Source organism: Lithobates pipiens, unplaced genomic scaffold (genome assembly GCF_037356315.1).
Source record: "Lithobates pipiens isolate NorthernLeopardFrog02 unplaced genomic scaffold, aLitPip1_a1.2 Scaffold_1, whole genome shotgun sequence".
NCBI classification, from domain to species: Eukaryota; Metazoa; Chordata; class Amphibia; order Anura; family Ranidae; genus Lithobates; species Lithobates pipiens.
Genome location: NW_027507685.1, coordinates 5259894 through 5274500, shown reverse-complemented (window position 1 = coordinate 5274500; position 14607 = coordinate 5259894). Strand labels below are relative to the sequence as shown.

The window sequence follows — 14607 nt, the reverse complement described above, 5'->3', positions numbered from 1 at the left end:
GCAGGCTCTCCGTGCGACGTTATTGGATGGCCACACCCCATGCCTATATAAGAGGCACCGGAGAGTGGGGAGATAACAACGTAGGACGACAGCTTCGTGTCAAGACCATCTTTTTTTGTTTTTTAGTGGGTAACCGGCAACGTTGAGGAAGAAGAAGACAGTGGTGATGACGTGAGGAGGCGAGGAGGTGGTAGAAGAAGAAGATGCCGGGAGATGACAGCTCGGGGAGAAAACAGTGGTGGATAAAGTCGAGGGCACTGGGAGAGACGACATCGGGAGAGATGGCAGCTCAGAGCTTTTTTACTAATAAAGGAATTACCAAAAACTTGCTCTTATTTTTTTTTTTACCTTTTCACTTTTTTGGTGAATGGGTATTGGATACGATGTACCCATTCACATAGGGTGGTGGAGGGGCAGGATCTGAGGGTCCCCTTGTAAAAGGGGGTTTCCAGATTCCGATAAGCCCCCCGCCCGCAGACCCTGACAACCACCAGGCAAGGGTTGTCAGGAAGAGACCCTTGTCCTCATCAACATGAGAGCAAGTTGCTTTGGGGCAGGGGGGCGCAGAGCCCCCCTGCCTCAAAGCACCCATAACCCCCATGTTGAGGGCATGCGGCCTGGTATGATTCAGGAGGGTGATGATGCCCGGTAGGTCAGGAAAGGGAGGGGACGAGTGAGCGCCCCCCCCCCCCCCTTTCCTGACCTACCGGGCATCATGCTCAGATAAGGGTCTGGTATGGATCCTGAGGGGGGGGGGCCTTACACAGTTTTTTTTTTAAATTTGGCATTGAGGGGTCCCTTCCGAATTCACACTAGACACGAAGGGCCTGGTATGGACCCCCGCTGACAGCTGATGACTCTTCGGTTGCTAAGGACGTGGCGGCCGGCTTCCCGGCTCCCTCATTAGCAACCAGCAATGTGTTTTACAGTGCGTTTAAAGAGAAAATACATTAAAAAATGGGAAACACAAAATGGATGTAAACTGCATGCAAAAATGCACGCTAGTTTCAAAATGCAAAATGCACTGAAAAACGTGCCTAAAAAAAAGGCATCAAACACAGCTGCGTAGGTGCGAACCTAGACTTAATCAGTTGTGAAGATGTTCCTGAATACTAAAAGCTCTCTATACTTTGTGCCATTCATTATATCACCTAGAATACCAGACTGCAGTGTTACTTTGGAGTGATTTTATTGCTAGGAAAAATTGCTACCATAAAAAACAGCTTGCATTCAGAATTTACCATGATTATATTTCCATTGTTTAATAATAATCAAATGTGAACATTTGGTATAGAGAAGTAAGAGAATATCTAAATGTGCGTTTACCTAAATCCATTAGAATGTGTTGAAACCAGTTTTCAAGCTTGCATCATATATTTGTATTGCAGCAGCATGCACTGTATATTCCTGTAGGGGTGACAATCCCAGTGGTGTAAGCTGTGGTTGTCCATTTTTTTTTGCCTCCGTGATGTGATCTCAGACACATGAACAGCCTGCAATATTTATTAGGGAGAAATACTCGGTGCAGCTGCTCGCTGCATGAAAACAGGAGGCACGTGGCGCTCACGTGTTCAGCAAGGAACTTGGCAGCACGGAATGTATTAAATGAAACTTTAATTTCCTACTGGAAAAAAAAAGACGGCATCACTTGGGAATGATTCTTTTTTCCCTTTCTTTCTAGGAGAATGTCCTAGTTATACTCTCTGGAAACATCAATATTTCATATAATAAAAAATAAAATTAGTAACTGCAAATACATTATGTCCGAAAGTATTCACAGCGCTTCACTTTTTCCACATTTTGTTATCTTACAGTCTTTGAAAATGTATTAAAAATAAAAAACAAAAAAGATCAGATGTACATAAGTATTCACAGCCTTTGCTCAATACTTTGTTGAAGCACCTTTGGCACCAATTACAGCCTCAAGTCTTTTTGAGTATGATGCTACAAGCTGGGTACATCTATTTTCTGGCAGTTTTCCACATTCTTTTTTGCAGGACCTCTTAAGCTCTTTCAGGTTGGATGGGGAGCGTCGATGCACAGCCATTTTCATAAAGTACGGCATCTATTCTGGTGTTTAACCACTTGCCGCCCGCCCTATAGGCAATTGACGGTGGCAAAGTGGTTGCATAATCCTGATCGGACGTCATATGACGTGATCAGGATTATGAGCCGCTGCGCGCCCCCGGGGGCGCGCATCGCGGCGATCGTTGTTGCGGGGTGTCAGTCTGACACCCTGCAACTACGATCTCAGTAAAGAGTCTCTGACGGAGACTCTTTACCACGTGATCAGCCGTGTCCAATCACGGCTGATCACAGTGTAAATAGGAAGAGCCGGTGATCGGCTTTTCCTCACTCGCGTCTGTCAGACGCGAGTAGAGGAGAGCCGATCGGCTGCTCCTCTGACAGGGGGGGTCTGTGCTGATCGATTATCAGCACAGCCCCCCCGAGGATGCCCACACTGGACCACCAGGGACACCACCAGACCACCAGGGATGCCCAGCAAAAGGTAATCCTCCCTAGACCACCAGGGATGCCAGTCAGTGCCACAATGGATGCCAATCAGTGCCCATAATGGATGCCAATCAGTGCCCACAATGGGCATCACTGATTGGCATGCATTATTGTTTGGCACTGATTGGCATCCATTAGTACAGTATAACAATACAATGCTGCCTATCAGTGCCCACCTGTGCCGCCTATCAGTGCCCACCTGTGCCGCCTATCAGTGCCCATCCGTGCCACCTATCAGTGCCCACCCATGCCCATCTGTGCTGCCCATCCATGCCCATCTGTGCCGCCCATCCATGCCAATCCGTGCCAGCTATCGGTGCCAATTTGTGCCACCTATCAGTGCCCATCCGTGTCGCCCATCAGTGCCGCCTATCAGTGCCCATCAGTGCCACCTATCAGTGCCACATATCTGTGTCCATCAATTCCACCTCATCAGTGCCACTTCATTGCTGCCACATCATTGGTGCCCATCAGTGCCGCCTTATCAGTGCCCATCAGTGTAGCCCCATCAGTGCCCATCAGTGAAGGAGAAAACGTACTTGTTTACAAAGTTTTGAAACTGAAACAAAAAAAAACATATTTTTTTTCAAAATTTTCGGTATTTTTTTATTTGTAGCGCAAAAAATAAAAACCGTAGAGGTGATCAAATACCACCAAAAGAAATCTCTATTTGTGGGGAAAAAAAATGGGTACAGTATAGCATGACCGCGCAATTGTCATTCAAAGTGCGACAGCGCTGAAAGCTCAAAATTGGTCTGGGCAGGAAGGTGTTTAAGTGCCCAGTATTGAAGTGGTTAAGATAAATACTAATTCTTCACACACTCCAAGCAAAGAAAACATAATTAATTTCACATTCATAATATCTCATTATTATGTTGCCTTTATGTCTCATTTCCCAAATGATTTCTCCAATATCTATGCTGCCCTCTGGTTAACAATGGTAGAAGAAAAGTCAAATAATAAGTAAAAAAATAAAACAAAATTTTCTTAATAAAAGAGCTATAGAAAAAAAAAAAAAAAAAAAATAGATATATATATATATGTTTTAGGTTAACCCCTTAATGACGAAAGTCGGAACAAATCTTTTCACTTGAACACATGTTTGCAACTTGGCATGTGTTAATAAAACTGTACATATCTTTGCAGCAAAAGTCATGAATAATACCCATAACATTTTAATATGTGCAATATGTTATTTTCTGTTACCTAAGTTGTCTTTCACATGGAAAATGTAACAGTCCTTAACATTTTGATCCTAAGAGAAAATAGCCTAAAAACAATTGACCAGAAAAGTACGTAGCATAACACAATAGACTGAGAACTTTTGACCATACGAGCAATACACACGACCGGACTTTTCGAGGGACTAGGTCCGACGGTCTTTCCAACTGACTTTCGGCAGAGTTCCAACGGACTTTCCGAATGAACGGACTTGGCCACACACAATCACACCAAAGTCCGACGGATTCGAACGTGATGACGTACGACCGGACTAGAATAAGGAAGTTCATAGCCAGTAGCCAATAGCTGCCCTAGCGTCCGTTTTTGTCCGTCGGACTAGCATACACACTAATGGAATTCTTGGTCTGGCGGAGTTCCGGTGGGAAAATTTAAAACATGTTCTATTTCTAAAGTCCGCCGGATTTTTGGCAAGCAAAGGTGGAGCGCACACACGATCGAATTGTCCGACGGACTGGTTCCGTCGGCCCTTTGCTGTCAAAAAGTCCGGTCGTGTGTACGTGGCACAAGGCTTTGTAAGCTAAAACATATTAGCTTTTTGTAGTATGCTGGACCTCCTGATTTTTAATTAAAAAAACTCTGCAGTTTATGTATGGGCTCCAGCATTGGCTTTTTGGAAAAAGAAGTAGATGGGGCTGATGAAAGCCCAGGAGACCAACACCTGCTGCATAATGATAACAGTTACCCCAGCATTTCATATTCATAGTATGTGCCTGCTTTACCATGTATCTGTATGAGAAAATATCCTGTTCTCTTTGTACTGCTTCCTTTATGTGAAATCTCTGGTGTTCCTGCTGGTCCTTCTGCTTTCCTATAAAAACTGACCACACTAGACATTAGCTGTGCTGGAAACTCAGCCTGCTCTCCTTTTATGATCAGACTTGTCCTGACATGCCCATCCCCTGCACAGCCATTCACTGGGAAGCTCAGTGTAATGTTTCTTCTCCTCCCCTCAGCTCTTATGCAGCTGGGAACAGAGGGAGCCGAAAACAAAAACACAAATGTTTTGCCTTTTGTTTCAATTTTAAACTGGATAGATTATTTTACAAGGTGAGCTAATCTGTTTGTTTGGTGAAGCAATTGACAAAATAGCTTAAAACAATAGGTTAAGAACATTCAACCAGAAGAGAAACAAAATATGAGGGAGGCCTCTGCACTAAATTGTAAGTGATGAAAACATACACTGGTAACTGGTAAGCAAGTGTGCAGAAATAGATGAATAATCAGTGACAAATTCCTCCACCGCAAACAATGTGCTAACACCATTCAAAATGCACGCTTACCACAAGGCAAGCTTCATGAGATTGCAGCCAATTACCCAACCGGGGCCTTTATCCAGCGGTGATTTGAAAATGGTACCTCCAAATGGTGGGTATGATGTAAAGCAGGGATATGCAGTTAGCAGACCTCCAGCTGCTGCAGAACTACAAGTCCCATGAGGCATTGCAAGACTCTGACAGCCACAAGCATGACACCCAGAGGCAGAGGCATGATGGGACTTGTAGTTTTGCAACAGCTGGAGGTCCGCTAATTGCATATCCCTGATGTAAAGGATATATCCAGCAGGTTATAATCTGCTCTGTGCAATGGAATTCACTATTCGACTAAGCATCTGGCCATTTTTGATATGTCTGCATCTGAGAAAATTGTTAATTCTTTTCTTTCTTTTGCTTTTTTCTTATATTACGCTTGTTGCAAACAGTACCAAGATAAAAGTTTTTACGATTTTTGCAATAGATTTATCAATAACGGAAGCTATTTTCTTTGAAAGTTAAATGCGCGTTATGTTATTTCCACTATTGGATGCATAGAAACTGAAATGCTCCAGCAATAAAATTTTGATACATGGAGATATAATATTTACTGTATACACTGTATATCGAAATATGTGAATGTACTGTATGTGAGTTGGTTGTTGAGTAACAATTTTTATGTATGGGTAAGAACTGTGTTTTTATGGTGGTAATTAGATTTTTAAATGGGTTATATACATGTAATAAAGTAATGTAATGAGTTATTTGTGTGTTTTATTATAATGCCGCGTACACACGATCGAATTGTCCGGCGTACTTAGTCCGACATACAATCCGGCGGATAGTCCGGCGGACTTTCTACCGAACGGACTTGGCCACACACGGACACACAGAAAGTCCGGCGTTTGCTAGCGCGATGACGTACAGCACGTACGACGGGACTCGAAAACGGAAGTTCAATAGCCAGTAGCCAATAGCTTCCTTTTTCGTACTTGCTTCTGAGCATGCGTCATTCTTAGTCCGCCGGACTAGCACACTGACGAACGTATTGTCCGCTGAAACCCAAGTCCGACGGGAAGATTGGAGTGCATAAATACTTTCTTAGTCCGCCGGACTTCACGCTGGAAAAGTCCGCTGAAACCCACACACGATCAAATTGTCCGGTGAAATGGGTTTCATCGGACTAAGTACGCCAGACAATTTGATCGTGTGTACGCAGCATAAGGAGCCCTTCATGTATTACTATTTTGTCGTTAGGCCTTTATTGCCCTCTGAGTCCCTGTTAGGGATGTTAATATTTGTCCATTGTCACTGGGAGTGAAAGTAAGAGAAAATCCAAAATTCTGAGTTACTAACAGGAGAAGTAGAAAAATCTTCCAATAGGGACACTTATTTTAATACCATCTCTCCAATAATGTTTGTTCCTTACTTTGGTGAACTTTCCTCTCAGCCCCCGTCCACACAGTTGAACATTCCAACATCAGATTTTTTCCGACGGATTTTGGCCCAAACTGGTGATGCATACACACAGTCGGACAAAGTTGTCGGAAAATCAGATCGTTCGGAATGTGATGACGTTCGTTCGTTGCAACGGGACTACGTTGCGGCTAGTAGTCAATAGCTTTGGTCTCGTAATTTGATCTGAGCATGCGTGGCACTTTGTCCGATCGGAATTCTCTACAAACGATCGGAAAAAGTCAGATCGGATTTTGCTGTCGGAAAATTTGAGGTCCTGCTCTCAAATTTTTCCGTCGGAAATTCCGACGGAAAAAAGTCCACACGCGATCGGATTTTCCGACAATATAATCTGATCGGACCTTTTCCGTCTGAATTTCCGACCGTGTGTACAGGGCATCACTTTCTGTTGTTTCTGTAGGACAGACGGCAAAGTGAAATCTCCCCAAAGGTGGCAACAAAACCTGCCAGGGTTTTAAAGAGGTTGTACACCGCTGCACTTTATTTATTTTCTTGCCTGCAAGGCAAAGGCATAATGAGCTAGTATGCATTGTATGCATTGCATACTAGCACATTATGTGAAACTTACCTCAAAACGATGTCATCGATGGAGACAGCGCCTGTCTTCACCCGGTCTTTCTTCCGGGTTCGCCGACTCTGGCTCTGTAAATGGCCGGAGCCACGATGACATCACTCCCGCGCATGCGTGTGGGAGCTGCGTGTCACGGCATAGGGCTCTGAAGAAACAGCACGGGCAGCCGTTCCTTCAGAGCGCATGCACCAGTGATGTCACTGGCTGCATTTACAGTAAATTTCTCCTAAACGGTGCATGTTTAGGAGATAATTACACTACCTATAGGTAAGCCTTATTATAGGCTTACCTATAGGTAAAACGTAAAGATTGAAGTTTACTTCCTCTTTAACCATTATGTACTCTGGCCAAGGCAAAACAAAGTTTTGGATCTAAATACAGGAAATATTCGAAATCAGGTTTTTGCATGCATACAACCCTTATATTTTAAGCTTTAACTAAATTGCAAGCTACAAATGTCCTAAAAAATAAACTGAAATAACTTGCCAATATAAGGAAAAAATTTAAATGCTAATGCAACATATCCCTTTTTATCCCTTTCAGCTTATAGGTAAAGACCTAAATATAGCCCTGTTAGGTTAATGTTTGTTTTTTATTGACATTTTTTTTTATTGCTCTCTGTGCCCCTTTTGGAGGGATTTCCCATCAAGTCCAGATTACGATGCAGGTAGCAAACACTATAAAGCCTTGTACACACGGTCGGAGAATCCGTCGGAATGTGTCCTATTGGACCGTGTTGTTGATAATCCGACTGTGTGTGGTATGCATTGGACTGATTCCGTCGGGATATCCGTCGGACCCAAATTTCCAACTTGTTGGAAATATTTCCCGACCAACTGGTTCGATCGGACATACTCCGATCATGTGTAGAGAATTTTGATCGGACAAAGTGCCACGCATGCTCAGATCAAATTCCTACATCAAAGCTATTGGCTACTAGCCTGAATGTAGTCCCATCGATACGAAATTACGTCATCACGTTCTGAAAGATCGGATTTTTCGACAACTTAGTCCGACCGTGTGTATGCAACAGTTTCGGACAAGATCCGACGGACAAAATCTGACGGACAAAATCCGACGGATTTGGTTGTCGAAATCTCTGACCGTGTGTACAGGGGCTAAGAAGCCAGGGGAAATGTCTCCAAAGAGCACATGAGCAGAAATAAAAGCCAGACAGCAGTTTATTCTCCTTTCTATCCAAAACTCAAAAAATAAAAAATACATTTTCTGAAATTTGCAGTTAACGTGATAAGTCGATAGTTCAAGTAAATAGTCTTTATTTTGCATGGGTTTATTGCAAATGTACAACTTGCTTTTGCTTCTTTCTAAAAATGTGAATTGTCTGACTGTATGTCTTTTTCTTCCAGCTGGTGTCAGCTGCCCTCGCTCAGTACCTCCAGCATATCCGCCGCCTCAGGAGCCAGGGGCCATCCAAGGACAGTATATGGTGACCGACGGCATTTCACAACCACAAGTTTTTGAGTTCACTGAACCTAGAAGAAGTCAATCCCCGTTCTGGCAAAACTTCAGCAGGTTGACGCCTTTCAAAAAATAATACAGAAATTTAAATATATAAATATATATTGAGAAAGGAGTATTAAAATTAGAAAAAAAATAAATTATATTTATAGATGGACCTTTTTTCGGAGAAGCACTGTTGCAATTATTCTATGAAAGGACCAAAAAAAAAAAAAAAACAAGAAAACTAACTAAAAACGAAAAACTTTTTACTCCTTAAAATATTTCATTTTATTTCCACCCCCCGTCGGACATCAGGAACTGCTCTGCTTTGAAAAGCCCCATGAACCATTCTCTCTCTCTGTAGAGTTTCATTCACAATCAGAAGACTTTTACCGTTTCTCTTCTCAGACTCTGGGACCTTCCTCGTTTTCCATGTTAGTGACCACTCACGTTTCTGAGTCGCCTGGTTTCCAGTGGAAATTGCACATTTTGTTTAAAAGAACATTCTCTCTGATTCAGGAGGGAAACACGGTGGTTAAAGGAATTCATTGAAACAAAAAACTACAAGCTGCTTCCATTTCATAATATCCATCAACATACACATTCCCATGCCTGCAGATCCATTGGGACTGCCAAAGAGCTGCTAGTCCCCCTGGTGCTGGAAGGTTTGCCCATGCCTCATTTCCCATTCATTCCTTAAGAGCAACCATTTTGAAAGTGGTCACATTCTCAACTAAGCACTGCTGCACAAGAAATGACAGGGGAAGCTTATAGAATGCATAGGCTAGGTAAAAGATGCGTTAACCTAGATGAACAGTGTTTGGAAATGGAACAGAGGGACAGCACCCTATGCTAGTTGTGCATTATTAAATACTCTTATTGTTTGAATCTCTGTTTGTTCACAGGGTATAAAGAAGCAGGAAAAGTAGACATTTAGCTTCTTGCTCACCTGGTGATCCTCCACTATTGTAGCTGTAGCAGAGCTTTGTAGTTCCCAGTGAGTCTGCTAGCTACTGTGCAGTCCCTCTATTGCTTTAACTATTCCGTAAATGTTCTCAGATAAGGATAAAACATGGCTTGTTATACTTTTATCACATTGTGATATTTATTTCCTGTTCTTCCCAAAGAGTATGGGTATTATTGTTTTTTTGTCTTTTTTTGGTTAGTGAATGCTGTCACCTTCAGTTGTCTGGGTGAAGAAATTGGCAGCAACGTTTAATTTTTTTGCTGCCAGTCACTGTTATTTTTTATTTGGGGTCACTGTGAGCTTTGTAACTAAAATAACATGTGAAATGAGAAAGATCTGCTGCTTGATATCCTTACACATTTGGTGATCATCCAATGCTGCATCCTAATTTCTGCCTGAAGCCATGCTTGCTTGGGAGAGGCAGTGGTTAGTGCTATACTTCCTTGTCCAAATGGCAATAATGTCTATGGTGTAAAATCCCTAAGGCTCCACATGTGCTCAGCAGAGCACTTTAGCCTAAAGGGAAGCAGCTTACTAAAAACAAAACAAAAAAAAAAAACTGCTTACAGTCCTGGTGCTGGCTTGAGGTCTAATATGTTGTGACAAGTATTACATATTCTCTTTGCATCTAATTGCAAGTCATTGGGTTTCCTTGTACATTGCCATTTACAAGTACTTTTAGCTTTTCCGTGTTCCCTGCCCTTTAACCTCTGTTCCTTTTATTTAACAATCATTCCTTCTACCCATCTCACACTCTTCCTTCATTGGTAGCTACATTATTTAAGTGTAAATATATGAACACTTTAGGTCTCCTTTTGTATAATCCCTCTACACCATTCCTGTTTCTGCTTTCTCTCATATTTAGTATTCAGTGTAGTGCCTCTTTCCATGCTGCAGACGATGTAGGCGCATTCATTTAAATGGGTCTGCTTTCCCCCAGAGTAAAGAGGAAGACAGTGTCAGAGCTTATTAAACAGTTGCCTTTGTTTCATCTCTCACATTGCTTTCCCAAGGTGCTCCCATCATTTTGTTTGTAGAGTCTGGCTGGTTTTTTTACATTCACCCATCGTTCTGCTACACTTCATATACAACACTTTGATGATTGAGTCTAGTCTGCTAGCACACTACTGCCAGCTGTACCCACCTCTCACTGTGCTGAACGATACTGTGTCAGGTGCCTTGGGACTGGCAGTTTATGGACCATCAGCAGGAAACAGAAGCTTAACTCGCAAGATATGAAGGTGCATCCACTCTTAGTCCCTGTACACACGGTCGGAGATTTCGACAACCGAATCCGTCGGATTTTGTCCGTTGGATCTTGTCCGAAACTGTTGCATACACACGGTCGGACTAAGTTGTCAAAAAATCCGATCTTTCAGAACGTGATGACGTAATTTCGTTACGATGGGACTACATTCAGGCTAGTAGCCAATAGCTTTGATGTAGGAATTTGATCTGAGCATGCGTGGCACTTTGTCCGATCAAAATTCGCTACACATGATCGGAGTATGTCCGATCGAACCAGTTGGTCGGGAAATATTTCCAACAAGTTGGAAAATTGGGTCCGACGGATATTCCGACGGAATCAGTCCGATGCATACCACACACAGTCGGATTATCCGACAACACGGTCTGGTAGGACACATTCCGACGGATTCTCCGACCGTGTGTACAAGGCTTAACTATTAGTTAAAAATGACGTCACTCTTTGTAGCTAACAACTTTGTGTTATATTATTACCATTATCATAAATACATACTTGTGAGTTTATTTGACAACGTAAAGAGCAACATAAAAAAGGGCAATAACCCATAAAAACATACAATCAGTCTGAAATGGAAATATGGTAAATGTGATTGGTTGCAGTGGGTTACTGCACTTTAAACATCAGCATTGCTCCTTGCACTGCCTTACTAATAAGTCCATTGGATTTTGTTCACATGATTTAAATACATGACATATCAATTCTGAATCCTGTTTATGTCTCGTGTAGAGACTGAGAGATGATAAAGCTTTTTTTTATGGCACGAGCTGCATGTCTACAAGCTGCATCCTATTACCTAAAAAAAGAGTTTTTCTGGATCGAAGAGATCAATGTAATATGTAACTTATTTTAAGCGATTTCAGTGCATAGGAACACAGACAATAGGTGCACTGATATCTACTCATTGGCGTATTACACCCAATGAACTTGTGACAATCATATGAACAGAATGAACAATGAATGTAATGCGGCTATAGCCAACAGAGGGAACTACACTGTAGTATTTACATTTCAAAAACTGCAGTGGTAAGCTTGTATCATATTCCTTATTCAGGGAATAACAACAAATGTTTTTGTTTTTTTTGTCCAGATATAGCACAACTAATTTAAAAACAAATGTTTATTTTTTAATCCTTGTCAATTTTACATTGCGGTATATCAACTATATACTGAATCAAAAATACAATTCAACATCTGTTGAAACTGTTTGAAATTGAGAGCATGAAGATTGCAGTGCTGAGCCTGCGTTCATTGCGATGAAATAAAATTATAGGCCATGTGCAATTCTTCTTGAAACTGTGCTTCTCTTTATGTACAAAGGTTATGTTTATGCCCTACTTCTCAATACCTGGAAGCTATGTAAAGCCTTTATAACTTGATTGCGCAATAAGATCAGTAAATCTTTTGTAAATGGATGTTAAAGTGGAAGTAAACCCATCGATTTAAACAGTTAAAAAAAAAAAGGCATGCCGGGAATGCTAACTGCACATTGGCTGTGCTCTCAGCCAAACTATCAAACCATCCAATGGTTGGTGGCATAACGAATCACATGTGCAGCACCATAGCAGTTGAAGATTAAACAGAGGCAAAGATGGCAGCTTCCTTGGCTGAAAACGATAGGGGAGTTTACTTCCACTTTAACAGGTTGAGCTGTTCTAGTGTGCTGTAAGAATGAATGCACCTTCCTGGTAGCAACACCTAGCTTTCATGGAAATATGCATATCTGGACTTTCTACCTCCTTGGGTTTCTCTGTCCGGTGTTGGATTCAGAGTATGTGTGTGTATACGCGTTTTACATTTTAAGACCAGTTCTAAATCAAATGTTATACTTAGGCAGGGATTTTAATCTGTTATATTTATTTATTTTTTTGTTTTTTTCTCCAATTTAAAACTTGGCCATTTAAATATTGCTAAATTTAGGGTATGAAAAGGTCACAGCTATATAGTTTTTTTTTTTTTTTTCTGTTTTATTTATGCATCAAAGCCTATATACACACAGTAACACTGCGCAGTACCAAATATATAGGAAAAAGCTGCCAACACGCTAAAAAAAGGATTTTTTTAGCCACAGAAATATTAAATATAAAGTGTAAGCGCTAAATATATGATGCCACAATAATCAACTAAAGAATGAAAACAGAAAAAATTAATAAATATAAAAAAATTCATAAATATAAAAAAGTGAACAACATATATGTTAAGAAGGGTATAAGAAACCCTATACGGTGTATTCATATATCCATGAATGTTTTGTGAAATATAAACACAAATGGTAATTAAAGAGGGATTCCACCAAAAAAAAAAAATATTAAAAGCCAGCAGCTATAAATACTACAGCTGCTGACTTTTAATAAATAGACACTCACCTGTCCCGGGTTCGAGCGATGCCGGCAGCCGAGGGCGATCGATCGATCTGCTCTCGGCTGCTGCCGCCACCATTCTAGGTGAGGGAATCAGGAAGTGAAGCGAAACGGCTTCACTTCCCGGTTCCCTACTGCGCATGCACGAGTCGCGCAGCGCAATAGGAATTCTCCGCGCTGTCACTGGGACCCGTGTGTGTCCCAGCAGACAGCGTGGCAGGACAGAAAATGGCGTAGACTCCCATGGGAGTCTATGCCCGGAAGTGGGTGTAAATACCTGTCTTTGACAGGTATCTCCACCCCCCTCCCCCCTGTAAGGTGCCAATTGTGACACCGGAGGGGGGGAGGGATCCGATTAGCGGAGGTTCCACTTTAGGGTGGAATCCCGCTTTAAGTGGAGTCCATATCTTGTAATAATGGATGCATAAATATAAGTCCCAACAAAGTGTGATGAAAAAAAGGAATCCAAATCAGATGTGATCATAAAAATTCCCCGCGGTGCGAATCCCACCACCATAAGAAGCGCAGGCTTACCAGATGGAAATGACCCGATTAGACGTATATCTAAGGGGTCACAAATCGCTTATGATTCCAAATACTGAGGCACTGGTTCAGCGTTCTATGGTTGTATGGATCCCAAGAAGGATGGCTCTTTCATTGTATTGGACTGTATATGGTAACAGCTTTTAAAGAGACAGCTCCGACATCAACCCAGACATGTTTTCATTCTTTATTTGATTATTGTTGCATCATATATTTAGCGCTTACACTTTATATTTAATGCATCAAAGCCTAACTACAACCAAAAGTTTTTATTTATTCTTTTAATTTTTTTTTTAGTTTGGAGTCACTACCTCTGTCTGGGTTTTATTGCTGTTTGTGATAACACTCGTGAGAATATGCTCTGCTCATTTCTTGTCTTAGTGAACCCAGAAGGGAAATTATGGGAACAGGGGTTACCAGAGCAGAAAAACATGGACAGCAATAAAAGCCAGAAAAAGGGTTCTAATCTTTCCCCGCTCTACTAAAATACAATTGTTTTTCTTGCTATCTCTCTATTCTCCTAGAGATATTTCCTGTTCTTCTGACTGCCAGGTCGGGAAGTTAGCAAAAATCTCCCCAGTGGGGTCACACAATAAATACCATTTAAACCTGACCCGAGGTTCTAACCCTCGGTTACTCTATACAATTGATCAAACCTCAAATTTGGTTGGGATTTTTAAGGCAATATGAAAAAATATACTGAATATATATAAAAGAATATATTTTATTATAGATACAAAAAAACATTACAACTATATGTACAAAAGAATCCATAAAATAACATTATTGTACTGGCATATAGTATGGCATAAGACAATACCACATGCATAAATTTATGCGACAAAGTGCGCGGCTATTTTTGATGTGACCCGTGACCTCCTGTTCTGGAATGGCGGGTTAGCAAGCCCAGATCGCAGGTTGCCAACCCGTCATACCACAGCATTGGTGTTGTGAATGAA

The 14607-nt window shown here is 41.5% G+C and overlaps 1 protein-coding gene across 3 annotated transcripts in view; it reads left to right on the top strand.

Moving 5' to 3' along the window:
• ARHGEF9 (Cdc42 guanine nucleotide exchange factor 9) overlaps nucleotides 1–12041 on the top strand; it is a 659595-nt gene extending 647554 nt beyond the window's left edge. For 2 of the 3 annotated variants that reach the window (XM_077475005.1, XM_077475175.1), the window contains one exon: nucleotides 8421–12041. In XM_077475005.1, coding sequence (XP_077331131.1) covers nucleotides 8421–8608 — 188 coding nt within the window. In that variant the 3' untranslated portion in view covers nucleotides 8609–12041. Of the gene's footprint in view, nucleotides 1–126; nucleotides 303–8420 lie in introns of those variants that run through there. The other variant, XM_077475090.1, reaches the window with a different exon arrangement.
• The last annotated feature ends 2566 nt before the right edge of the window (nucleotides 12042–14607 follow it).